Source organism: Scheffersomyces xylosifermentans, assembly GCF_036884685.1.
Source record: "Scheffersomyces xylosifermentans strain CBS 12540 chromosome Unknown RJT20scaffold_1, whole genome shotgun sequence".
NCBI lineage: Eukaryota > Fungi > Ascomycota > Pichiomycetes > Serinales > Debaryomycetaceae > Scheffersomyces > Scheffersomyces xylosifermentans.
This window is the reverse complement of record NW_027042939.1, coordinates 1,893,297-1,919,795: the sequence shown is the minus strand read 5'-3', so window position 1 is coordinate 1,919,795 and position 26,499 is coordinate 1,893,297. Positions and strand designations below refer to the sequence as shown.

The 26,499-nt window shown below is 40.0% G+C and overlaps 9 protein-coding genes across 9 annotated transcripts; 4 read left to right on the top strand and 5 right to left on the bottom strand. All coding sequences in view use genetic code 12, as the record gives it.

The window, feature by feature from the left end:
• The first annotated feature begins 1,656 nt into the window (after positions 1–1,656).
• On the top strand, positions 1,657–3,581 carry RAX1 (Rax1p). Its single transcript, XM_064916243.1, has one exon. The coding sequence runs from the start codon at positions 1,938–1,940 to the stop codon at positions 3,426–3,428; it is 1,491 nt and encodes a 496-aa protein (XP_064777281.1). The 5' UTR covers positions 1,657–1,937; the 3' UTR covers positions 3,429–3,581.
• Positions 3,582–5,115, bottom strand: RPL19A (60S ribosomal protein eL19). Its single transcript, XM_064916242.1, has 2 exons — positions 5,013–5,115; positions 3,582–4,533 (listed from the first exon to the last, which is right to left on the bottom strand). Coding segments are annotated over exons 1-2 (570 nt in total). The 5' UTR covers positions 5,015–5,115; the 3' UTR covers positions 3,582–3,965.
• A 386-nt stretch (positions 5,116–5,501) lies between these two features.
• RJT20DRAFT_124424 (uncharacterized protein) lies at positions 5,502–6,091 on the top strand. The gene has a single exon (XM_064916241.1). It carries the CDS (start codon positions 5,586–5,588, stop codon positions 5,901–5,903), a length of 318 nt encoding a protein of 105 aa, XP_064777279.1. The 5' UTR covers positions 5,502–5,585; the 3' UTR covers positions 5,904–6,091.
• A 124-nt stretch (positions 6,092–6,215) lies between these two features.
• ADE2 (phosphoribosylaminoimidazole carboxylase) lies at positions 6,216–7,919 on the bottom strand (the record flags this gene model as incomplete). The annotated part of the gene is made up of 1 exon (XM_064920319.1): positions 6,216–7,919. One exon carries the CDS (start codon positions 7,917–7,919, stop codon positions 6,216–6,218), a length of 1,704 nt encoding a protein of 567 aa, XP_064777278.1.
• A 568-nt stretch (positions 7,920–8,487) lies between these two features.
• On the bottom strand, positions 8,488–11,153 carry TEC1 (transcription factor TEC1). Its single transcript, XM_064918656.1, has one exon. It carries the CDS (start codon positions 10,903–10,905, stop codon positions 8,719–8,721), a length of 2,187 nt encoding a protein of 728 aa, XP_064777277.1. The 5' UTR covers positions 10,906–11,153; the 3' UTR covers positions 8,488–8,718.
• Positions 11,154–15,445: 4,292 nt separating this feature from the next.
• On the bottom strand, positions 15,446–18,476 carry RJT20DRAFT_14119 (uncharacterized protein). The gene has a single exon (XM_064918627.1). It carries the CDS (start codon positions 18,369–18,371, stop codon positions 15,879–15,881), a length of 2,493 nt encoding a protein of 830 aa, XP_064777276.1. The 5' UTR covers positions 18,372–18,476; the 3' UTR covers positions 15,446–15,878.
• A 428-nt stretch (positions 18,477–18,904) lies between these two features.
• CMK1 (protein kinase) lies at positions 18,905–20,452 on the bottom strand. Its single transcript, XM_064918613.1, has one exon. The coding sequence runs from the start codon at positions 20,319–20,321 to the stop codon at positions 19,032–19,034; it is 1,290 nt and encodes a 429-aa protein (XP_064777275.1). The 5' UTR covers positions 20,322–20,452; the 3' UTR covers positions 18,905–19,031.
• MAK21 (RNA-binding ribosome biosynthesis protein) lies at positions 20,434–24,180 on the top strand (the record flags this gene model as incomplete). The annotated part of the gene is made up of 1 exon (XM_064916240.1): positions 20,434–24,180. A coding segment is annotated over exon 1 (3,269 nt), but the record flags the coding sequence as incomplete, so codon positions are not given.
• Positions 24,181–25,131: 951 nt separating this feature from the next.
• RAS2 (Ras2p) lies at positions 25,132–26,443 on the top strand. Its single transcript, XM_064919074.1, has one exon. It carries the CDS (start codon positions 25,309–25,311, stop codon positions 26,179–26,181), a length of 873 nt encoding a protein of 290 aa, XP_064777273.1. The 5' UTR covers positions 25,132–25,308; the 3' UTR covers positions 26,182–26,443.
• Positions 26,444–26,499: the final 56 nt, after the last annotated feature.

Here is a 26,499-nt window from a genome sequence, read left to right as displayed (position 1 = left end):
GGTATCATCACTATGGGTTTCATGTAGTGCCTTAGAAACCATGTGGGTCCACTTTTAGAGGCTTGGAACTTATAGAAAGTTCTAGCTAAAGGATGGAACGTTTGCCTTATGGATAAACAAAGCAGCAGATGCCTCGCAAGAAAATGGACCAAGACTGGCCGTAAAGGTTAGGCAGGATCCATTTGAGTTTGTTAAATGCCTTGTCCCAATTTTTTTTATCCACTCTTTTAATACTAGAACACCAAAAAGACCATTGTGATTGTTGACCGATCGCAGTCTCTTAAGTCAGGGTTATAACAAACCTACCTCGTTACTTGGTATATTCACTTCAGAGTCCCAAGGTGCAAAACGTGTGATGAAGGAGAGAACTAGAGGCAAGTTTTGATAATCATCTGAATCTCATTGTATACTTAGCCTGTACCTGCAAGAGAAGTTAATCTAGCGCAGCATACATGGAGCCGTTCCACTAGTTGGATTTAGCAACTTTTCGTTTCGGCACGGATGGAAACTCTGAAGTGACCATTTGACTTTAGCAGGTATGCAACTTAAGTTACTAGTTGAGTATTCACTTTGAAAGACTGGCATGCCAACCGAGCTACTGATAGATGAAGTGCACAACTGCTGAGGTATCTTATTTGTATATCTTTCCGACATATGGAAAAGAGTGGACCATCCTATTTGGCATTTATATTGACTATCTCATGTCTCTCTTTTTGAGCTCCCAAGTTAAGCACAGTAAATGTTAGCGACTACAACTAGGTGTATTTCTTTGTCTTTTTATCAGCGTCTCTACATAGAAAAACAGAATTCTACAATTTGAAAAAGAGAGGCATCAGGTTGCTGCGAAACAAATTATTTGCACTCTTAACACTCTTAAAGCGGGTGCTTACTGTTAAACTTTCAGAAACCTTTATGGTGTGCACTTGCCTTTGTCAAGATTCGGTCTTTGCTACACAAGTCAGCCTTACATGTGTTAAATTTGAGTAGAAGAAGCCTGTCCTCATTTTGGGTTGTCTGGGAGCTCTCGTTTTGGGTATTAAAATGTACCTACAAAGGGAGCGAGGCCCTCACCAGAGCCAGGCATCACAGTTATTTAAATACGATTAAAAAATTCTACTTACGATATCTCTTTTAAAACAACTGTTTGAGCATGAAACACATCCCATTTGATATGGTTTCGCTGCCATCTAATATAAGTCGCCAACAGACACAGAATGTGGCTCGTACCCCAATACTTCCACATTGGTTCAACCACCAGGCCCGTCATAACTTCCACCAGCTTTAACTAGCGTCATTGGGCTTGCCCATAATAACAATAATAACGCAGGACCCAGTAGCCTAACTCACTAAACAAACATAAACAGATGCTGCTAACACACATTCATCCTCAAAACAGCACCCATACTCCTCTAACGCTTGCCCTGGCCCGTTTGGGCCAACCTCTCACCAGATTTACGACTGTCTCCGACAAGTGCAGGTTCTCTGTTTAGTATACATCTCAATCGGGTGTTCACTGTGCTCTTATACACAACGTCTCAGCCTTATTTCTTATTTTCGTTTAGGAGGTAAGGATTTTCTTAGCAGATTTTCTGTACACGAGCTACGTATCAACAGGATCATAGTGACTGGTTGTAAGTGTAGTTTTTATATTGACAACAGTAAACAAAAAGTTAATGGAGTAAAGGAGAAAAAAAATCAGTGAATTTGAGGAGTGAAAATTTCGGTTGTTGTTATTACTATTATTGACAGTGTTATTATTGATATTAATATTATTAATAGGCTTGTTATTATCTACCAAAGCTTGTAGCACTTTTCTTCTGCTGTATCAAGCTCTGTTCACTCGTTTATACACCTTGATCCAGCATCGCTACCACTGAATTCGTCTCACAGCTGACATAGCGCCCTTCCGTTGACAACAAAGTAGCAACATACGCAGTATGGTTGACGAGAAATACCAGTCGGACTATCCGAACTCTCACTACTTGTCCAACTTGAACAACCCCAATGGAACGAACCAGACGGTCCACTTAGACAGACTCCCTACATTAGGAGAGATCTTGGCCAACAAGACCAAGTCGCCAGTAAACATTTCCACATTCTACCAGTTCATGAGCGATGTCGAAAACAAGCTGGACTACCTCGATTTCTGGTTCGAGATGATCAACCATTTGAGTTTATGTAAACACTACGTCAAAGGGTTAAGAGACTCTATCGTAAGACAATCCACCCACACGGACTTCAGAGCCAGTCAGATTCGTGACTCGGTTCCAGCGCTGGAACGTAATAAACACAGGTCCTTGAGTTCTTCGATATTGTTGGACTTGATTTTGAGTGACAACATCTTGGAAGACAACGACTCACACAGATTGTCTCAGTTCTTGAGAGGAGATATCAATTTAGATAATGTCGATCCAAAGTTGAGAGATCTTATACAACAGTACAATGCGGAACAAGACGACCTAGAGTATGCCACCGGACCTAACAGCTCTAAAAGGTCTACGCCCAATATCAGTGGAAAGTACTCCACTGAGGTGCTCAGGCAGTCCCCTAATCCACCATTCGCTTCAGAGAAGAGAGTTTCCTCCAACTCACACTTACTACAAGATGACGACGATGACCAATCATCCACTTCATTTGAGAACCAGTTGGAATTTGGGGAAGCAGACCGTGCAGTGAGCCCCTCAAAATATGTCTCCCTACAAGATAAAAGCCAAAGTCAGAGCCCATTCATAAACCCACAGGACGATCCTCGTAGAAAGTCCATTGTGACTCCATCTTTATTGGAGAAATTAATCAAAGACTCTCCAGGATCGACAGGAAACTACTCCTTCATTACTAGAGATAAATTACGTGAATCATCTCATAATCTTTTGTTGAAGTACTTCGTAGAAGACTCAGAGAAGAACTTAAACTTACCACCACAATTGAACTCTCAAATCATTAGAGCAATCGAGGTAGAGGGAAGAGATGACCCAGACGTCTTCAGCAATGTAAAGAACTACGTTTTCAACAAGATAGAAAATGAGCATTTGCCAAAGTTCTTGAACTTTGTCGCTATCAGAAACGTTAATCACTCAAACTTTGTAAGAATCATATTGGGATTCTTTTTCTTATTCGGAGCTTTCTGGATCAGTTATATCTTCTTGTTCTTGAACTACAAAAGGAAGTTGAGACCAATAATTATAGCTCCATACCTATTAGCATTTTATTTCCTTTTATCTTCCATTTACTTGATTGATCCAGTACTTGCTTGGTTCGGTTACTCAGAGGCATTTTCCAGAACGAGTCGTCTGGCGTTGATAAAAATTAGAGAACGATTCATTTACAGATTGCTCTTAAAGAGAAGTTTGTGGGTGTTGTTCTTAATCTTGGTGTGTACTGCTGCCTTCACAGTCTTATTCACATTTGTTCCTGGCCACCGTTTATAGGCTGAACTGGAACACCCTTTGATTGCATAGTTTTTTTTTATAATCATTTGATCCTTTCGTGACGTTACCTTTTTACTTTCCTAGCCAGTGTATAAATTGTCATTATTGTTTAATTCTTGAATAATATATTTAACTAAACTGAAGTAGAAAAATTGTGGAATAGAGGTTAAACATATCGAGACATCATATATTTACGTCGGGACAGTAATTATCGGAGGTTCAGTCTATAAAGATGTACTATTTGCGTATCTCCATGTAACTGTCATTTGCCAAGTGAACTTCAGTGAGCAAACTCTACAGATGAGTTATCTTATACAGATGTCATTTAATATAACCATATATAATAAACAGGGGAGGTGGAAAATAATACTAATAGCACAGAAAGATCGTATTAATGGACAAGTTTGAACGAAGGAATCAAGTCAGTCTCATAAGAAAGTATTAGAATATTATATGTATATTAAGAATATAATGATGATTTCCTTACGAAAGCCTACTTCTTCCTCGCTTCGTTGATGATTTCTAATCCTTAATAACTTAGTTAGCCTCAGCTAAGAAAGCTTCTCTCTTTTCAGCGACTCTTTGTTGTCTTCTTTCACGGGCAGCTCTGTTTCTAGTTCTTCTAGCCTCAGCTTCGTCCTTAAGAGCCTTCTCACGCAAGGCCTCGGCCTTAGCTTGGATGATGTGCTCAACTAAAGATCTCTTGTGCTTGAAGGTGTTACCCTTAGCAGACTTGTATAAGGAGTGGTATAAGTGCTTGTCGATCTTACCAGCGTCTCTGTATTTAGCTAATAATCTTCTCAAGACTCTCAATCTTCTCATCCACAAAACTTGAGATGGCATACGGGCGTCCTTGGTACCCTTTCTCTTACCGTAACCCATGTGTCTACCAGCTCTCTTGGACTCTAACAAAGCTCTAGCTCTGGATCTGGAGTGGACAGTGACTGGCTTCTTGACGATGGTACCATTTCTGTATAATTTTCTAATAGCTTGACGGGAGTTGGCGTTAGAAAGTTCGGTGGTCTCGTTAGGGTCCAACCAGATCTTTCTCTTACCGACACCAACAACACTGGCAGCAAGTCTCTTTTGAGTTCTGAGGTTAGCCCTATAACAAAGTTAGTATATTGCAAAATTTTACGATGGAATTTCGTCAATTAAGATGGAATGATAGTTGGAGTGTCAGACAAACTGGTTAATCCCTCGTCGATTTCTTGCTCGTAGTGTGACTAATTGTCAAAATTTTACTGTGGACTGCGGCTTACAATGAGTTACTCATCCATTGAATTACTCTCCATCTACTAGACTCAGATCAAATCAAGGCTCGATTCAAACAACCTCTGGGGTTCTAGGAAATTGCTGGCAATAGCGAATTTCGATATTGGCTTGATTGTATACTGGTATGTTTCCCATTTATTCTTTGGGATGACTGTTCCCCAATTTACTCTCTGGATCTTGTCGAACATTTGCTACAGTTTGCCCCCTTGTTTCTATCGACAATGAACCTCCTTTTGTCGTCTTTCTCCACTCGTTCTTTCAATCCTATCTCTTTATTACGAACACCATATGATATAATCTCTCACTTACATTTTTGATTAATGAAATGTATGCTATCAACAAGAGTAAAAGAGAAGGAGAAAACTTTTAATGTAGTTAAGGGTGATGAAATTTTTTTTAGGGAAAATTTTTCTTTCGTCCTCTTTAGGCGCAGTCACGTGATAAAATGAGGAATTGTATGGGACTTTTGGATGTCAGTGGAGGGGAATAGTAGTGAAGGTGGTCGTGCGAACTCTAGGAGGGATAGATGTATGAGAGAACTGAAGGAGTGCGTATAGATGTATCGATGACATGAACAATTACGTAATTGAGATGAATGTACTGCGTGTAGGATCGTGGGGACAGAGACGAGATGAAATCACTTGCATTATGTCAGGTGAGAAAAGCAGATAAGGGTACAGCCCTATGGCAAGGCACGTGATACAACAGTTGCCCGATGCGGGCTATCGATTAGGAGATGAGATGTTTGCAAAAAAATAGTACAGCAATAGGCAATGTTGTACTATTAACATTATAATCGTTGGATAAGTCTAGTTGGTGTGATCTCGGTCTCTGTTACGGCAAATAGACACTTTTTGAATTAGAATACATACAGAATATAAAATGGGTAAATCGTTGAGATCAAAGTCCAAGTTGAGAGCTAAGTCTATCAAGCGTAAAGGTGAGTTCTCCAAGTTTGTGGATGGTAGAAACAAGAGAATTGCCGACAGATTGGAAGAGGAAACAAAGAAACAGATAGAAGCTAAGAAGGCCGCTAGCGAAGAAGACCAAGTAGAGGGCAAAGAGACTATGGAAGTCGATAACGAAACCAAAGAGCCCAAGAAGGTTAGTACTTCTGGATGGAGAGATTCTAGAGGTCAAATTTACAAGCAAAGAAAGATCAAGCACAAGAAGGGTGGAAACAAGACGATGAAGTTCTGAGTAAACATATTCATTTCACAACTACTTGCATTTGTACATTACCATTATATCATAATCATACTTATTATTCTTACTTCATATTACGCGCAGATGATAGCATGAACTACAAAAGGTTCCTTACTTCTTTAGTCTGACTCTTAAACCAGACAGTGTACACTAGACTACAATGCAAAAGATTAAGATAGCATATTACTTTAGTTCTTTTTATTAGTTATTTTTCGACGTCATTTTTTATGTTATTACTAATATACCGCTTGTAAACGAATGATCAACATTATCCTGTATTACTCTCTACCCTTCGGGACTCCCAATTTACTTCTTCAACTTGTCAGTCAAGTACTTTTCGTATCCAATGTCCTCCAAAACTTCGGCTTTACCTAAGACTTCATGTTCCATGTTAACCATGTATTGGTTCATCTCATTTAACCACTTAGGTTGGAAGACACCTAAGATTCTGATAGCTAACAAAGCAGCATTTGTACTGTTATTGATGGCCACAGTAGCTACTGGGATTCCTCTTGGCATTTGAACAATGGAATGTAAAGAGTCTACACCATCCAATACTGAACCCTTGACTGGAACACCAATAACTGGTAATGGTGTCATGGCTGCAACCATACCTGGTAAGTGTGCAGCACCACCAGCTCCTGCAATAATAACCTTCAAGCCTCTCTTAGGAGCCTCAATGGCATACTGGGCCATCCTATGTGGAGTTCTGTGTGCACTGACAATAGTTAACTCAAATGGAACACCGAAAGTCTTCAAGATGTTTGCTCCTACAGACATAACTGGCAAATCTGAATCAGATCCCATTATGATGCTAACTAAAGGTTGCTCCTTTGGAGTCAACGATGCTGGGAGGGACGCGGTACTACCCAGTATATATTCCAATCTATTCTCACAGTCTTCCATGGATGATGATACTATGTTTATGTGTCCCATTTTTCTTCCAGGTCTTGTGGTCTTACCGTAAAGATAGACTGTGGCATGAGGAGTTTCTAAAGCCCTACGGCAGATTTCCAATTCCTTGTCAGCGGTATCCTTATCACCTAAAACATTCAACATGATGGCGTTGGTTGAAGTAGTTGAGAATTCAGTAAATCCTTTTGGCATTGGCAAGCCAGCAACGGCTCTTACATGTGCCTCGAATTGAGAGGTGACACACGCATCGATTGTATAGTGACCAGAGTTATGTGGTCTTGGAGCAATTTCATTCACTAAAAGTTCATTATTTGGCAATAAGAACATCTCTACTCCAAAAATACCACAACCTGGGAATGACTTGACGGCATTGTTGGCTAAAATTGAAGCCTTCTTGGCCAAGGTGTCTGGGATTCTGGCAGGTGCAATTACCAAGTGGCAAATGTTATCTTGTTGAATAGTCTCTACGGTCGGGTAAGCGAATACTTCACCCTCCAATGATCTAACGACCATTACAGCCAATTCCTTGACAAAAGGACACCACTTTTCAGCATATAATGGTCTGTCTTTCAAAAACTCAAGAGCCTCTCCTACCTTGTCACTAGACTTTACAACAAAGTTACCTCTACCATCATAAGCCAATGTTCTGGACTTCAACATGAATGGATATCCGAACTTCTCTCCAACTTCTAGCAAGGCTTGCTCTGTGTTGTCTAGAACAGGAATGGACTCGGCTACTTCAATGTCATGCTGGATCAAATGTTCCTTCTGTAAGTACTTGTCCTGAATTAATTTGATGGTTTCAGGCAAAGGGTAGATTTCAATGTGAGGAAACTTCTGTTTGACTCTCTTCAAGGCATCGGCATCCACATGCTCTATTTCAACGGTTAAGACATCTGATTTTTCAGCTAATTTCACAATTGACTCATAATGAGTGAAAGAACCGTCGATATGTTCGCTGACAGCATTAATCTGCTTAGCCGGAGCATTAGGAGCATCTAAAATCACGGTGTTGATGTTGAGACGACTGGCAGCTTCTACTACCATACGGCCTAACTGACCCCCGCCTAAAATACCAATAGTCTTTTTATCCATGATGACACTACGCAGAAAGCAATTTAGAGCTTTCAAAAGTTAAAATCTTTGATTCAAAATGTTTATAGCACCTTTCAGAGAAGGAAATGAAAAGCCAATACAAGTTTGAATACAGTGGTTCAACCCAGCAATCGTGACCAGTTGTTCTTGCGATGATTATCTTCGATAGTGATTAGCACTGAAAAATTATGAGGGGCCGAGTCATCGAGTCATTGACTCTGCCGCGCGATGCCATAGACATATGCAGTAGGGGATTTTGCAGCAACATCGCTAAGGAATGCATTACCAGAAGCTGTGGGGATGTATAGAAAGAATGGAGAGAATAGTAAGAATGGAGAGAAATATAGTAAGAAGTGGAATGAAGCGGTATGAAGTGAGATAGATGACTTATCTGTCATCGATGACGTAGAATTAATAAAATTTGCATATTTAGATGGAATGTTGACGGTACTTCTATTCATTGCACACTTGTAGAGCACACTCGTAGAAAATGCAGAGTCCTGTAAGGTGTTCGAAGTGCGGATCGAAGACTACAATATCAGTTGAGTGAATGTAAATTGAAAGGAAATTCTAAAAACCTTTACACTAAAGAATAAAAAGACTCAGAGAAATCAAACGTGTAGAAATATGGATCTAAAGAAGTGAATATGACTGAAAATTCGAAAGCAGTGCACCTTTCGAGGAGAAATCTAATACAAGAAAGAAAGAATATAGTGATAATACAAGGAGACAATGTCTGTGTTAAATAAAAATCAAACCCAACAAATTTTTGGTAAGAAGGAGCCCGACCTAATAGAGTTTATTGATAGTAGCCTTCTGAGTATGCTGGCTGAAGCAGGTAATCATGAGATTCAGGCGCAACCGTGGTAGGTATCATGCCCAAATCGATGTTGGCGGCTCCATGGTTTCCTTGAACTTGGAACTGAATATTCGAATTCATCAAACTCTGCTGCCCCGCCACTTGCTGTTGCAGTTGCTGCAGGACCTGATTTAAGACCTGATGGCTAGCAAAAGGTTGCTGCGGGAGCATAGAAGAAACAGGGGTCTGAAATGTAAACTGGGTGAACTGCTGTTGTTGCAATCGTTGTTGTTGAGGCAGCAATTGAGTAGGTTGCAAATGCGCTTGCTGTAAGTTCTGGAACTTCATTTGTGCACTCACTTGTGGCTTGGCCCATGAAGTTTCAACGGAGCCTGGTGTTTGCATAACAGGCACTGCCTGAACTGCTTCGTGGTTTAATTGTGAAGTTCCCAAGTAGGTACTTTGTGTTTGGTAAGGCATATTTGGTGTTGCAGAAATTGTAGCTGCGGTAATAGCAGTAGAATCAGGGAACACCAGTGGTCCTTGTGGATAATCTACCATCTGTGGTACTATATTTTCATTACTTGCAAGGATCTTAGATGGTAGTATAAGCTTACTGGTAGTAGTAGCTGCATCCTTGAAATCCATAACCTTAGCAAACTCCCATAACAAGACCAATTTTATCTTCAGTTTAGGTACGACATTGGTAGGCTCAAGCGCCTCGGCTGGATCGAGGTCGATATTTTCATTTTGAAATATAATTTGCTTAATGGTCATACCCTTGAAAGCCAAGTTCGCCTCCTTTTCTTCCTTTCCGACTAGTTTGGATAAAAAGAATTTCCAAAACTTGACTAGGAAAGTCCTATTCTCATTGAACTTGAAGCCTTCTTCTGTAAACTTTAAGACTTCCTTTCCGAAGGAATAAATGCAAGTGAATGATGAATATTGTCTGGATGACTCTTCCAAGTCGTCCCAGCGCAAGGAAAAGTTCGACCTCAACCCATCATCTACGGAGTAATTCTGGGTGAAGTTTGTGAAATGAATTTTGACCATGTTGTGGATAATCGGGATATTGTTACAGTTCTGGAAATCATCTAATCCCGGGAATCTGCTGGTTATGTTTGCATTTTCTTTAATCACTAACTTTTTGACTTCATGATTCAGATCTTGGACAGTTAAAATGAATGGATTTGGGGTTGAAGAAAATGAATCATCTATGGACATGAAGAAACCCTGGAATGAGATTTGTAAAGAAGAAAAAGGGTTTGCTTTCGAGGGCTTTCGCCTAATTCTTTTAGCAGCCAATTGGGAGTTAGAGTTTGGAACATATGAAGGTGTGCTTTTTCTTTTTAAGCCCGTAACTGGAACGTTATCATTAAGCCCAAGGGACTTGTTCATATTAATCTTGGAGAAAATCTCCTCGAATTTCTTATTGCACTCAGCCTGCGCCTCTTCATTTTCAAACAGGGGTCCTTCATTAATGAGCCTGATAATGTCCAATTTTTGACCCAAGTTCTTGATTACTTGTATATGACTAGATACTTGCTTTCGGGTTCTGAACTTCCCTGTCTTGGTGTAGATGTAGTCAGATATTAATTCATTGCGGCCACATGAGCGACCGGAGATTTTGATTTTGTTCAACCCATTTTTGGGGATTATACTCAACACTTCTTCAAACGCCTGTTCGACGTCTTCAGACCAGATGTCGTTATCCAGAGTGCCCTTGGCAGCAGGCAATTGTCGAGAATACCCAGAATTTATCGGTTGTTGGGAGAAGTCGTCCTGATCGAAATTCGAGAACAAATTGGGTCCCGCTTCATCCGCAGAAGTGTAGTCTCCACTACTATCTTTTCTGGTTGCCAATTCAGGCTCGTCGTATTCATCTTCTGATCCCTTTTTCTGGTTTAATGTGCTGGGAGATAAGGTGCCAAGAACTCTCCGTATTGGGGTTTTTTCTTCTTGCTTCACGAATATGGAGCCGTCATCGATATGAATTCCAGTGTTGGAGAAGTTGGTTGATCTTGGCATTTCCCGACGCACCGATTTAGACGATTCATGGACTTGGTAGAGTTGTTTTCCGTTGTTGTCAATGGCGATGTCGACGATGAGGGGAAGCTTCTTGGAGTGATGAGTGGCCGAATCCTTGATTGGGGTCGGAGCCGGAGTTGGTGTGTGATGCGACATCATGGTAATATGTGAACCGACGATGAAGCGAATCCGTGGCGATGTTCAGCTAGCGAAGTCGACGAAACACGGAATATATATATAGAGATATAGTTATAGACACCAGCTCGATTCGATCTAGATTTAGATTTAGTGAGTAGTGTACGCGTGAAGACTCAGGTACCGCAGCGAGTTAACGAACTATAGATATTTTCTAGGCTCACAATTCAGATCCAACAATGATGGGGTGGGCTCGTAAGGGGAGCAGTGAAAGTGGAACGCTGGGGATAAGCAGGTCGAGCAAAAGCAACAATGCGGATGGCCGGTATTATATATCCAAATAGAGACCTGGCTATGGAAAGATATCAGTAGATATGACTAGATATATATATGTATATATCACTAGCGTGTATGTATGAGATAGTGGTGCTGTATTCACGTCTCGGGATTTACCAGTATTTTTTCTCCGTTGACGATTTGCAGACTAAAGCAAATAGATTTGGCGTCACAGGAGCCAGTTTATGGTGTGTGTTTTTTTGCGACGAGCAATGACGTGGGAAATTCAGAGCTGGAGCTCGGCCACTGATTCGTATATCAAGGAAGGTGCGGGTTCCAACGTAAATGGGATTTTGATGGCCTTGTGTGGTTGGGGGCTAAGACCTTGGATTGGTGTGATGTTCCACAAAGCTCGTGTTTAGAGTGAAAATGTAAATATGTAAATAGATGCTAATGTGCAGTTCTTGCCAAGTGGTTTAGTTCAACCAATACACAGGATACGAGATCTGTCTGCAGGAGGATAATTGGATTGTCGGCTTACGGGCTTTGCAACTATTTAGGCTCAATCAGCGCAGTTAGGAATGCCCAAGCGGTATGACGAATGCTCGGGATATGGAAGAGTGCGATGGTGCGAAAGGTGCAAAGATGCGAAGATGTACCAAAGCAACTGAGAGAACTCGAAGTGATGTCTCCTGAAAGGTTATTAGTTCTGCAGTTATGGAAACGATATGGCAAAGGGTTGTAAACAGGAGATTTCATGCCCTATATATAGCCCCTGGACGCTTCTGCTTCTATGCTTGGTACAGGGGTTGAAGACGGAGTACATAATGAAATACATGTTGGATAGATATCCTGATACAGGTCAGCATATGTGACATTTTTTAATTTTGGACTTTATACATGACATCTGAAAAAAAAAAGTAATATGGGTGTATTCAGGGAGCAGATGCCTATTCGGCAATATTATGAAGTCTCGAAGCCTTTGTTTCAGTCGAATAAGTGCAGCACAAGACTAGACAAACGGGGCCCAAGCGGTTTGGCTGCGCAAAGGATCTACAGAACACGGGATTCCAAATTCCCGTTCCTCGTCTATTTTTTCCAACCGATTATTTCCATAGCTCTCGCTTGCACGGCGAATCAAACAATTCCGCTTTCAGGCTTTTTTTCTAGGTCACTTAATTGCATCAGTGGTCCCTATTCTATTCATAAGCCATTTTGTTATCTTGGTACGTTTCGTTACCAACTGGTGTTTAGTGCAGAGTTTACAACGTTGAACATGCTATGTTCGTTCAGTGATCGTGACAACCAGCCCCAAACTGTTGGTTCTTCGCCCTGAAAAGGATCATCCGAAAATAACACCCCTCTTCTCATTAACCTTAATCTTAACCACATGAAATAATAAAAAAAAAAGGTTTAGTTCCAGATTAAGCTAGTTGCTGCATATTTTCCAAGTATTAATAGAGTACCAATGGTCTGATACACGCAAGGAATCTGGTGAGTCTCAATTATTATTTATCAAGTACTAAGTGTATAAATAGATGTGTAAATACCAATGCCACGCATTCTATTACTTTTACCCCCGGGTTTCTCTCTGTACTGATCACTATCATACTGTCTTTCTCTTATCTCTCTATTCGTTCAGTTAGTTAGGAATAAAGATATACCCCTTCAAAAAAAAAATTACATAATATCAATGACTAAGGATTCCGTACTTTCTATATAGCTCGTCGGCCCCTGGACGTCTTCGACGTATTAATTGTATTGTTGACGAACTACTCAATTTAATGTAGCTACAACAGAAGTACTTTGAGGTTAAGGGATTAGCCGAGATACCCATAGACTTTTAAGTTGGAAGCAGGAAAGTTTAATTTGAAACTTGACTTTTAGTCTTTTCTTAATTAAATTTTTAAGTGACTTTGTAATTATTTATTTTTTATTTTAACATGAAGGAATAGCTTTGTGCGAATGCAGCTACGAGAGAACAACCAGGAATAAATTTACCAAATGCATTTCCTACGTCCTGAAATAAGTAGATAAATTGTAGACTCTAACGGCGCATTGGAAATGGGTCTACATCTGGGGCACCGACCTACTTGTTACACTTGCTGGTTAGGTATCACATAATGCCTAATTTGAGGGTATTGTTCAGAACTCATGACAGTTTTATTCCACATCAGGGAACTAAACTTGTAACATAATCATTCCCAATACTCTGACATTAGCTCAGTACAATTCCTTGAAATTCAGACACAACATTGTTAGCCTTATGACAGTTTTCCTCAAAATGCTCTCTCAGAACCGTAGTAACAGATTGGTACCTTCATTACTTTTGTTCTGCACATTTCAAGGAAGATTCTTCTGGTTGTTGATCGATCGGTCTTGGATTTATGCTCAAGTGTCTTTCCTATGCGATATACAACTGACCGGCCTATAATATCATCATTTCATTATTCCAGATGCCCATTATAATCTAGCATTTCAAGCTGTAATGCTAATGTGGTTCCCCAGTGTACTATTTGAGATCTGATCTGTACCCATTTTTGTAGTCTTCGGAAATATGGTTTTAGTGACACATAAAATATAATATATTTTATAAAGTTTTGCAGACTGGAAGCACAAACGCAAAAATTTTGAAGAATCGGAGCTTTATTGGTTCAATGGGAAGCCGTTGTATGGATTTGATCTAGGAGACGATGAAATAGTTTCTATGCATGCGGCACCTGGGTTACTTCAAGGACAAGAACGACATAAAATTTCATAACGTCATAGCTAAAAAAGTTTGATATTTGACTAGAGATTTTAGTTGTGAGGCGAGTGAGAACAATAGAAAGCATTCAACGGACCGAATTGATGTGAAAGGGCCGTTGGTAAGGCTATCTTTAGATTTCTTATTTCTGATGATAAAGAATTTTATGTTAAATTCACACAATGGGTATTTTTTATTCTGGGGTATCACTTCTTAACATTCGTGCATACTGAAGTGCCACATTCGACAAGCAATGGGCCGGTTGGTTCAATTTATTGATGGCGGGAATTTCAATAAATGCGTTTCCGTTGATATCCTCCAACAAAGAGTTTCTTGGTACGCTGGGGTAACAACACATTTATGCACGCTGAAGTAACTATTGTCTTGTGGTGCAAGAAACAGCCTCACAGCAATTCTATGACAATCGGTTCGAATCCCCAACAACAAGTTGGCCGTATCCTGTATCGCTTTCAGTGGTGATGAGAAATACATGTGATTGGACTGTCTAAAGGGGTATTTTTTGAGAGAACTGTGGTCTAGGTTTTCGTTCATGCAAGGTTGTATGTTGAGAACATTCGAAAGCAGAAATATTTTTTAAAGTGTCATACTAAATGGAGGCTAATTATGTTGGGAGAAGTGAGGCTGAGAACAACAACTAACTAAGAATTGACAATTGCCGCTTATCATCATTAGAAGATTGCCGAAAATTGACGATTGTGGGAGGGGATTGTTTTCATCATTTTGTTGACAATTCGTAAATTGGTAAATTTCTTCAATTGATCATGTTCAATAACAATGAATGTAATTATCCCGACGCTCAATAGTTGCATAGAGCGCTAGAACTTCATAAAAAATCTCTTGATCGGAGTTAGGAATACCAAATATCCGGTTCTAATACTGTGTTTCAATATGCAAGGAATCTATGTATTCTGGTTTGATGCTGAATACTTGTCCAAAACATTTCTATGTTTGGAGGGATCTCGGAAAATCCCCATATGAGTAGTTCTATGCGAACCGCAGTCCCATTGCTGCACCAACACGCCCACAGAATAAGCTTTTAACGCGGTCTGAATACTTGTCCAAATGGAGGGATCTCGGAAAATCCCCATATGAGTAGTGCTATGCGAACTGCAGTCCCATTGCTGCACCAACACGCCCACAGAGTAAGCTTTTAACGCGGTATGTTTCCGATCGATGAAATACTTACACAGTGAAACGTTGATAGCATTGTTTCAAATGAAAATCAGGTACCAGGTCCGACACAAGTTCGACCCTTAGGATACTCAACATTGTTTAGCTATAAGCGTTTACCATGTGTAAAAAAATAAAATGAAAAATAAAATTATGCAGTTACCATTATATCACTTTACGAATGGAAAGTCATAGCAACTGTTCCAATATCCGACTAACAATTACTGTAGTTAAATGATGTAGCCATTGTATTGATTATATCTCTATCCGGAGAAACTGTACTACTCCATAGATTTAGGCGCCAAGTTCGTCATTGCAATAGCCGCACCGAAAGATTCCGCCAAACCTCCAAATAAATACAAATTAGAATTGCTCGCTATCTAACTTAAACAAAACTTCCAGAATGTTACTGCCGACTGAAGAAGACTTGAACCCGGGAGTTCACAATATTGTATATAGTCATGGAGTATGTTGCTATACATGAAGTGTTTGCATTGTATTGTATCACTACTACAAAACAAACGTAACGCAGCTAAAGCGACATGAATGCAATATTTATTGCCCCTAAACTCTTTCTCTTTTGGGGATATGTATCCTGCCGACGATCTGTAGTTCTAATGTGTAAATTGCGAACACTTACTACATGGAATTTCTGTCTTCACATTCCTAGCAACTCATATGCACTAGATGCATGAGATACAACATTGTAGTCAACTGTTGCTGAAGGATCACCACAACGTTACGATTTCCTACCTGTGCCGGCTAAATTAAACATTCACTTCTGCTACTTGTATCCTTTTAGAAAAATTGCTAAGAGCTTCTCGTTATTTTCATCCATATCCTCTTCCACGTCACTCAATCCATATGCTTTTAATACTTCATTGGCGTTGAAGCGGCGAAATCCAATGACACTACCTTCTACATCAATAGATGGAAAGTGTAAATTCCGCTTTGCTTCCACATTTTCGCTATATGGAAGAGTAATTTTATTTTCAGCACTGCGCATTTCGGGGAGAATCTTGTAGAACTCCTTCAACCATTTCTTCATTAATTTGTAAACATTGTTTGAGGGCTTGTTTTGTTCAATCACCACTTTATGAAATCTCTCCACTTCATATTGGAACTCCTTGATGGAGGCGTATTCGTATCTTGCATTCTTCTGTATTATTTGATGTAAAGTGAGTACAGGTGTATCGGATTCACTTTCACTGGAATTTAGTGGACTTCTTTCTCCACTGGAGTTGTCACCTTCCTCAGATCCACTTGTTGGGCTCAACAGTGAGGTACTTTGCAATTTCCGTTTACTTTCCGCGTGCTTAAGCTTGTAGCTTTGAATTACCTTGCCGCTATCATATTTTGAATTTAATACCTCCAAGCAATTTTCTATTAGTCTCTTGACAGGGAAGTAGACCGTATCAACCATATTGAGGTCCAATTCATGAATGTCACTCGATAAATTCTGCCTTGAAAGAGTTTCACTGCTTAAAGATATGACTCTGTCCAAGTCCTTAACCAAAATATTGGCAAAATCGATTCGTTGCGTGATATCATCAAAGTGTTCTGAGCTATTGGAGACGATCCCTCCTTCTTCAGAGGCCGTGTTGTATAAAATTGAACTTGTTGCTAGTAGATTATTGTTCTTGCGTATTAATGGAGCTCCCTTCTTTTGCTCTCTCTTTAAACACCAGTAGCGACATATCTCATTGGTGATATTTCTAAGATCCGTCCATATTTCTTCTTTGGACCTATTTGGTAATACATTTAGTTCCAGAATAATGGAACTGTTCTGATGAGGTAAAGAAATCTGATTTTCAACCTTGAGACGGAGCAATATCTCGAATAGAACGTCACTGAAAAGCTGAGGTGCAATCGGTGTATTCGTTTCTGTCTTCCATTTAAATATATTCAACTTGTTGGCTTTCTTCTTATAATTGCTCAAGGTTGCATTCCTTTCGTTCAAAAGCTTCGTATCACGATAGAACATTCGAACTCGTTGAATGCCTCTTATTACCTCTTCATTATTCCAATGAGAAGGGCTGTGCTTGTCGCAATAGGTTTGTAAGGTCATTTTATTACTGATTGCTCCCTCTATACCTTTTGTCATTTCCATGTAGAGGCCAGCTCTCTTGGCACAAGTGACATGGTATGCCAGGAAACAACTGCGATTAATGCATTGGATGCAAGCTCCCACCCTCTGTTTACAGATATAGCATGTCAATTTCCATCTGCTTTTCGGTATCAAGTCCATTCCCTCTATCGGTTCCATATAAATCGGGTTGGCGAAGTACAATTCATTAATCCACAATGCACAAATGACGTGGCTCCAAAGACTGTTATCAAGTTGCTTGAATGCTCCTGACTTGCTTGGGCAAAAGACACAACCAGTTTTCATATTTTTATTGATCATACACTTACGACACAACCATTGGCCCTCTGGAATGAAAGCGATACCATAACATTCTTGATGTACTGCAATATCACAACCATCACAGAAAACTATAGCATTAGAATTGTCACAGTCACTATCGTCACAAACAGCACACTTCTGATCATATATCGAACCGGGAATTATGCCATCGTCAGTTCCATACTTCTCGATATCATCTCTATCCAACAGAAGCATGTTATTAGGGTCCTCATTGAAACGATCAATATCTCCAGAATTGTTAATCATCAGGTTGATTTGATGCTCTAGCTTATCCCACTCATTTTCTAAGGTCGTTATCATGATTTCGAACACCTCAGGCGTAATCTTAATGATGTTCAGGGGTATTTCGTTTCTATGCTTCAAGTAGAAAAAGTCTTGCTCGTCCATATCGTACTCCACAAGATTTTTCTTTCTATCTATCAATTTTTCAATAGTGTCTACACTTGTATCGTTGGTGCCAACGCTTTGTGGCAACTGGAAAGGTCGTATATACGAGTCCAGAATCAGCTTATTTCTCACTCTATTTGGTTCTTGGAAGCCAAATTCTGTAATGGACTTGTTGAATTTCACGTGGCTAGTATCTCCCATATGATTTGAAATCTTTCTGAAGACGGGCTTTTTCAATTCAGATGCTGAATTAAGTGAAGTGGTTATATCCATCATATCTTCATGGTCTACATCTTCTTCGTACGGGACGACAAATACCTTTAATTGGTAGTTTTCTTCTAGATCCGGGTATATTTCCTTAAAGTCACGCTCTTCACGGGGCTTTAAGTGGCTGTCAAAGGCAGCCAGAATGTGGGAGTTCCCCGTTATCTGTCCTGGAACCGTATACTTGAGGGTATTCATGGTATTCTTTTAGAAGCAAAATTGATTCATAATCTGTCAATAGTCCGGCGCAAGAATATATAGCCAGTTTCTGAGTTAAAACTACAATCAGATAGGTTTCTTGGACGCTGGCCTTATGATGGTAGCAGTCTTAATAGTACGCAATACGGGCTTATGGCTGTTTTCACGGCTGCCAGCTTGAAGACATTCTATCACATTACAATGTCTTGTCAACAGGACTCTATATAAACAAACTGATTCGAGTGAGAATTATGTAATCGCGAATATCCTTTTTTTATTATTTTTGAATCAGCTGCTACCATTGATCCACATACAGGCACAATATAGCTACACCAAAGAGGTGGAATACGACGTGCAGTGGTGAGTCTTAGTTCGACGTGGGATGACCTACATGTACTATCTAACATTATCTAAAAATATAGTGTCTAAACTTCGCTGTTAAAGTGCGCTGATTATTGGAATATGCTCTATACAGATATAGTGCTTGCAAGAGAACAGATCTACTGGTGATAGGTGCATGAGGGAAGAGGTGTGTTTACAGTGATGACGACAGTCAACCGATGTCAAATTAATGTACCTAAAATTACATGAAAATTACATCATAAACACATTCTGTTTCAATCTAAAATTGTCGACAGATAACTAATCGCAAACTACCAGTCATATAGTACTAGATGCTACCAGAGCAGTCTTATGTTGGTTTGACTCCACCAATTTGTACAGTGGACTCATGCGAATATTAGTGGAGGACCCTTGCTGTAAAAAAACCGGTGTTGAGAACCGCGACACTTGCTCTGGCGTAGAACAACAAGCCCCTCGCAGGGTGGTACCTGCGATCAAAGAGTTGTTCCTGGATCGTTCAAGAAGTGACATCCGAGATGTCACGTCCCTACTGCTGGAGTGGGACAAGCTAAGCGACATCGCCATGGATATAGAAGAGGATTCAGGGATATTGTTACTTTGCAAAAGTTGAAGCATGGCAACAGATTCGCGAAGCTGCAGAGTTAAGCTCATTGACGACGAGGCCCTTGGGATTTCCAGGGCTTCCTTCCCGTCGAAGGCCAAGAAAGGGTGCGCAAGCAACTCCAGGCAGCTGGGCCTATTCTCTAATTGAAAGCACATTTTAAGGAAGCTTCTTGCGTCATCTGATACATTTTCCCAGTACTCCTTAGGCTCAAACTGGTAATCTGCAACGCGGATGGCGGTTTTTGTCTCTTCATCGGTCTCGCAGTCAAAGGGCATGTAAGCGCATAGCATGAAGTACACTATTACCCCAATAGACCATACATCGGCAGACATACTGTAGCCCTGGAGGTCAAGCATTTCGGGGGCCATGTAGCTTAAAGTGCCTGCTCTTTCGTATAACTTCTCGCCTGGCAGAAGAATTCGAGCAAAGCCAAAGTCCGCAACTAAGATATCATTCTTCTTGTCTGTATCCAGCTGGATCAATATATTCTCAGCTTTTAAATCCCGGTGTACGACATCGTTCTTATGGAGAAATTCTACTGTTGCAACGAGTGTGCGAGCAATTTCTCGAGCATCAGATTCTGGCAACCCTTTGTCCGAAGCAACGATTCTATCAAACAAATCGCCACCCAACGCTATGTCAGTTATGAGAAATAATTTATCAGCCGTCTCAAAGTAGTCTACCATGGTGAGGATGTTCTGATGGCTCATTGACATTTTCTTAAGGACTAGAAATTCGTTCTGTAAGAGTGTTTCCAACCCGTACACCGTGCGTTTATCGTACATCTTGGCCGCGTAGTGCAGACCAGTATACTTGTTTCTACACTCATAAACGGTGGAGAACGACCCAGCCCCAAGCTTCTTCTTGGAAATGATATATTTGCACGGTTCATCGAATGCTCTTTTGCTAGAGGCAAGAATATTCGTTGACTGATGCGTTGGCCAGGTTGGAGAAGGAGCTATAATATTGTGCGACGTCGTCATGTTATCTCCTTTCTCAATAGGTTACAGGATTATTATGTAGGTATCGAAGGGAAACCTTTGTGATATGACAACTGGAAGCATTCTAGTTTACCCCAGTTCTTCCGATATGTATATATATATATATATATATATATTTGAAGGATCACACATCATTAAAATTTGCGTCACCATATTGCTGAAAGCTCGAGGTCCGTCTCTTGCGGTCTGTTTCCAGTATGTGCCCCGGATAGTTTCCGCCGCTGCATTTACCACATTCGTCACGTTAGTGTTAAAAACTTTATCCGTCTGGGAAGTTTATCCGAGCATTCCTAGCTCCTATTATTCCGTCCATCAAGCACGTGATGTATATCAGGTGTCACAAGTCACGAGAATATCTAGAAATTTTTTTTAATGCGCTTCACTATGGGATGAGCTTTGTTGCAATTATATGAATAATTCAATACAGATTAGTTGCAAGTTATTTAGAGACAACCAACAGCGATGGACACTTCCAAATTGAACTTGTCCTCATTGAGAGACAAGATCTCCAGTAAATTGAATGGTCTGTCTGCTGGCAAAAAAGCTCTGAAAAAGGCTAAGGATTCTAAGTCTAAGAAGCCAGAGTCTAAGCCTAAGGACTTCAAGAAGGAGTACGAATCCTCCAAGAACTCCCAACCCACTAAGACTAGCAAAAAGAAAAATATTTCTGAAGAAGCTGATGAGAATGAAAACGACATCTTACGTCGTGAAGCCTTGGCTTTGGGGGCCACTGAAGATGACTTGGCTTTATTAGATGGGATCCAAGAGGGGGAAGAAAGTGAACAAGAATTTGAGGTCAGTGATATCAAATTAGACAAAACTTTCGGAGATGATTTATCTAGTTTTATGAAAGGGATTGGCCTAGGAAATAGCGAAGCTATTGTAGTTGATGAGGACGATGAGTATGAGGAGGAGGATATCCCTGAGTTGAAAGAAGAGGACGAAGAAGAGGAAGATGAAGAGGAAGAGGAAGATGAAGAGGAGGAAGAAGAAGAAGTTGAAAGCGAAGTAGTCCAGGAAGAGGGGGGAGATGAAGAAAGTGAAGAAGAGTCCAATGAATCCTCAAGTGACGAATCGTCTGATGAAGAGAGCGATGTCCAAGTCAAGGAAGTCGAGATCAAAAAAACAGAGCTCAAGAAGCATCAGGATCCCGATAGAGTAACTAAAGTCTCATCGGTAACCTCTACCAAACTCACTGTTCCTACCCGTACTGACTGGTACAATATTCCTTCTGCAAACACAAACGTACCAACTGAAAAATTAGATCGTTTTGCCCGTGAGAGATTATACGAACGTGCTAAAACGACGATTGAAAGGGAAAACAAAATTTACTTAGAGGAGTTCGCTTCTAATAACTCTCAGAAGAAGTTCTTGTCACAAATTTTATCCGATGGTACTTTAAACGATAAGATTTCTGCTTTAACACTTTTGATCCAGGAAGCTCCACTTCATAATCTTAAGGCTTTAGAGACACTTGTTGGTTACTGCGAGAAGAAGTCCAGAACTGCTGCATTACAGTCTATCAATGCCTTGAAAGATTTGTTGCTAAACGGAGTTTTGCCAGACAGAAAGTTATACGCTTTTGATAAAAACCCTAATTTAAGCAAAACTTCCACTGATACTGAACTTGCTGTCTACTACTTTGAAGATATAATAAAAAAGCATTATTTCAAGCTTATTTCTGTCTTGGAGGTGTTATCTCATGACCCTATTCTTCACGTGAGAATGAATGTTGTAAGTCACATCTTTGATTTGTTAAAAGCAAAACCAGAGCAAGAAGCAAACTTGTTGCGTTTGGGAGTCAACAAATTGGGAGATATCGATAATAAGGTGGCTTCGAAAACGTCTTATCAAATATTGCAATTAGAGCAAGCTCATCCTGCCATGAAGAAGATTGTTACTGAATCTGTTATTGACATCGTTTTCAAGAATAACAGCGATCACCACGCTCAATACTATTCAATTACAACATTGAACCAGACCATCTTAACCAGACGTGAAGCAGAATTGGCTAATGCCTTGATTAAGACATATTTTGCTCTCTTTGAGAAGGTTTTGGTTGAGACAGATGGAAAGACTGGAGACAAACCAGAGGATAAAACTTTAGGCAAAACGGAAAAGGGCAGAAAGAATAACCGTAAGAACTTCAAAAAGGGTAAGAAAGGTGGCAAATCTGTGAAGGCGGAAGAAAAAACTGAGTCAGAAATCATTGAGGAGAAGAACACCAGATTGTTCTCTGCTTTATTGACTGGTTTGAATCGTGCCTTCCCTTTCTGCGAATTGCCAAACGAAACATTTCAACAGCATTTGGATACTTTATTCAAGATCACTCATTCATCCAACTTCAACACATCTGTTCAAGCTTTGGTATTAGTGAATCATATCATTTCCCAACAACAATTAGATTCTGATAGATATTACAGAACTTTGTACGAATCTTTGTTAGATTCTCGTTTGGTTAATTCATCAAAACAGGGAATTTACCTTAACTTACTATACAAGTCCTTAAAAAATGACAGCAATGTTGAGAGGGTCCTCGCTTTTGTTAAGAGAATCTTACAGATCTGTTGTCACTGGATTAACGTTGGAGCTATTTCAGGTATGCTCTTTTTACTTATGGAGTTGTCGAAGACCTTTCCACAAATTCAGGACTTGGCTATTGATTTTGCATCCAGGCCAGATACAGAGGAAGAGGAGAGTAAAGAAGATATCACAAAGAAGGATTTAGATATCCAATACGATCCACGTAAGCGTGATCCCAAATTTGCAAATGCAGACAAGTCATCATTATGGGAATTGGGGCAATTCTTGCATCACTACCACCCAACCATTGCCATATACGCTTCATCATTATTGGAAGGTAAACAGGATCAGCCTAAGCCAGATCTCGGTTTATTCACATTGAGTCATTTCTTGGATAGATTTGTGTATAAAAACGCGAAGCAGAAGCCAGTTACGAAGGGTTCTTCCATCATGCAACCTTTGGGTGGTGCCCACACTGGCTCATTATTAGTGAGAGCAACAGGTCTTCAAAATACAGAGATACCTGCTAACACAGAGGATTGGTTGGCTAAGAAATCTGAGGATATTAGACCAGATGAACAATTCTTCTTCCAGTATTTCTCCACCAAGAAAGAAAAATTAAAGAACAAAAAGGATGTAGAGAAGGATGACATTGATGAAGAAGAATTAGAAGCAATGGGTGATGATGAAATCTGGAAGGCTCTTGTTAAATCTAGACCTGAAGTCGAAGACGGCAGCGACGAAGACGAAGGATTCTCTGATTTCGACGAGGCTGATTTCTCTGATATCAGTGATGACGGAGAGGCTGCAGATGCTGAGATTGAAGAAGACGAACAAATTGACGACTCGGTTCCTGTTATAGACAACGAAGCAGAGGAAGATGAGGAAAATGAAGAAGAAGATGAAGAGGAAGATGAGGAAGAAGACTTTGAAGGCTTTGACAAGGATGAGGGAGAAATTTTCGGTATCAACGAAGAAGACGAATTGGATGATTCCGAAGTGGAAATTAGAATGCTTGGAGATGATGACTTAGAGGACTCTGATGAAGAACAACCAGAGCCAAAGAAATCCTCTAAGAAGCGTTCTAAGTCCGATGAGAAAGATGAGAAATCTTCGAAGTCAAAGAAGGCAAAGCTTAAGAGCTTGCCTGTTTTTGCATCTGCCGATGACTACTCTCAATATTTGCAATCAGATGATGAGGATTATAGTTAGAATCAATAAGCTTTAGTGTATACTTAGATGAAATGATGTATACAGGATACAATACTGATCCTGGAGACACCAAAATAATATATTATATTTTCGACAACAAAGAAAGAATACCCATAAGTCCAAGTGACAACTCAGTCACTTCCCCTGTGGGTGTCCTTTCGAAATGATTCATATATGAGTTCGACTGTCCCAAGACAAATCGAAACTGTATCAAGCCAACCGCATTTAAAGATTTATTACTCCACTTCGATTTGATTGTTCACCGTGTTCTTTCGACTCTGGGCTCAAACCACACTATTTACGTATTCCATGCTCTAGACTTCGCATCTTCTCCCCAACTTGTGCATGAGAAATGCTCTTGAAAAAATGAACGGTTGTCAACCTGAGATTGCATACAGACCAAGCATGGTCATTCGTCTTCATCTCTGTTCTTTTCACATAAGAAATCCTACATAATGATATAGATTTTAGTCTTACTCAACGGTTTGTGTGCATATAATAAAAGGAGAACTACGATTGTTTACACAATCATCCCACTGTTCAATAAATAAGATTCTTTCTGGCGGGCAACTTGTAATTCTTCTAAAAACATAAACACTGAAAAATCTTATTTATTCTCCCGGATAGAGCTTTCTTCTGCTGTCGATAAATGTAGTCTCGTTAAAGCGAACGTAACGGGGTCACAACGAGTCACCCAGACAAATGAGCTTCTATTACCCCTCCATCACTTTCTCCCACTTTATTACGGATGCGAAGCTTCCATAGCATGATTCTAAGGAGTCGTAACCTTAATCTGAAAAATCCGACAACAAAATAATTCATATTTCCATTCTGTCACCTCTTCCACTGCCCTCCCATAATCTTTTACAAAAGAAAATAAAGACCTCCTCCATAATAATATCCCACTTGACATCAACGAACAATATATTTTCCTTTGGACCTCTGGGGGTAGAAAATATTTAATTGCTTTTTTTTACGCACACCACAACCGTTAGTAAGGTATTACCTGTTTGAGTGTGCCTTGATTTCTTCACCTCTCTTTCTACCCACTTTCTTTTTCTTTACAGAATCGCCTATAACTTCAATGGAGTTAGCTGTCGTAGAACACTTAACTGGTAGAATTTGGACATATATATTGGTCAATAAAAAGTTTTTATAAGGAATAGCGACATCCCGTACCACTCGGCTTTTCACATTTAGCATCATTGATAACAGTAGACGAGTATCATTAACAATGAGCAGATGGAACGATAGTTTGCGTGTGCTCCAGGACCAGTTTGACATATGCGTCCTCGGAGAAGAACACAGCGGGAAATCCTCATTAATTTTGCATTATCTTCATAACAAGTACATCGAAGGATTGGATGCATCAATAGAAGACCTCTATACCAAGCCAATAAGGGAAGGGTCGGAATACTTTGAGATTACCATTTTAGACACCACCTCATTGTTGGATAACTACTCTAATACACGTAAAACTCAAATCAGAAATACGGCTACAATACTATTTGTTTATGCCATAAATAACCATGAGTCTTTTGCAGCCTTAGAGGATAACTTTGATAGGATACTGAGCGTCCGTGAAGAGATGCCTCCTATCGTCCTTGTCGGAACGAAATGTGATATGGAAGAACAACGTCAAGTGTCTTTTGATGAGGGCTATGAAATGGCTCAAAGATTAAACGCAATCAGCTTCAGCGAGTGTTCTTCCAAGATGAGTATCGGAATAACAGAGGTGTTTCAGCCGTTAGTGAACTATCTTATCGAATCCAAGAGGGAACTTGCGTTACATCCAGCAAAACAATTGACACAGGAGCAAATTCAAGAGGAATCTCCACAAGATGAAGTACAAGAACAGCCGATCGAAAAAGAAGAAGAGGTCAAGAAATCTACGATCATTGAATCTGGTGTACCTCAAAAGCCGACGTCAGATGAGACTTCCGAGCAGTCAAATGTAATTAAGTCAGAAGCTTCCAACAATACTGTAAAACCAATTCAGACCGCCTCTAAAAACGAGGTAAGTTCTTTCAAGCAGCGCAAAGTGAAAACAACTGCTTCTACCCAAGTGGAAACAAAACCAAGTTCCAGCTGTTGTATAATAGCGTAAGTTGATTGCTTATCACCTATCATCATTTCGTGAACCAGGGATAGCGTAATTCAGGCATATGTTGAATCTGCCAAGGTTTGGTTAATTGTAGTCAGGATACATTTTATATTGCAATGTTTACTTGGCGTCCATCATCAATTCGTTTGTTCTCTTTTGGTTCTCAGGCATCTTCATTTTTAGCATTACCATAGATCATTATAGAAATTCTAATACCATTGACTGTGGTGTTTATAAATATGATGTATTCTCAATGTAGAAGTGTAACTCAACTTCTTCTATTTCAAACCCCTTCTGCTCCTACGAAGACATTTTTTAGGC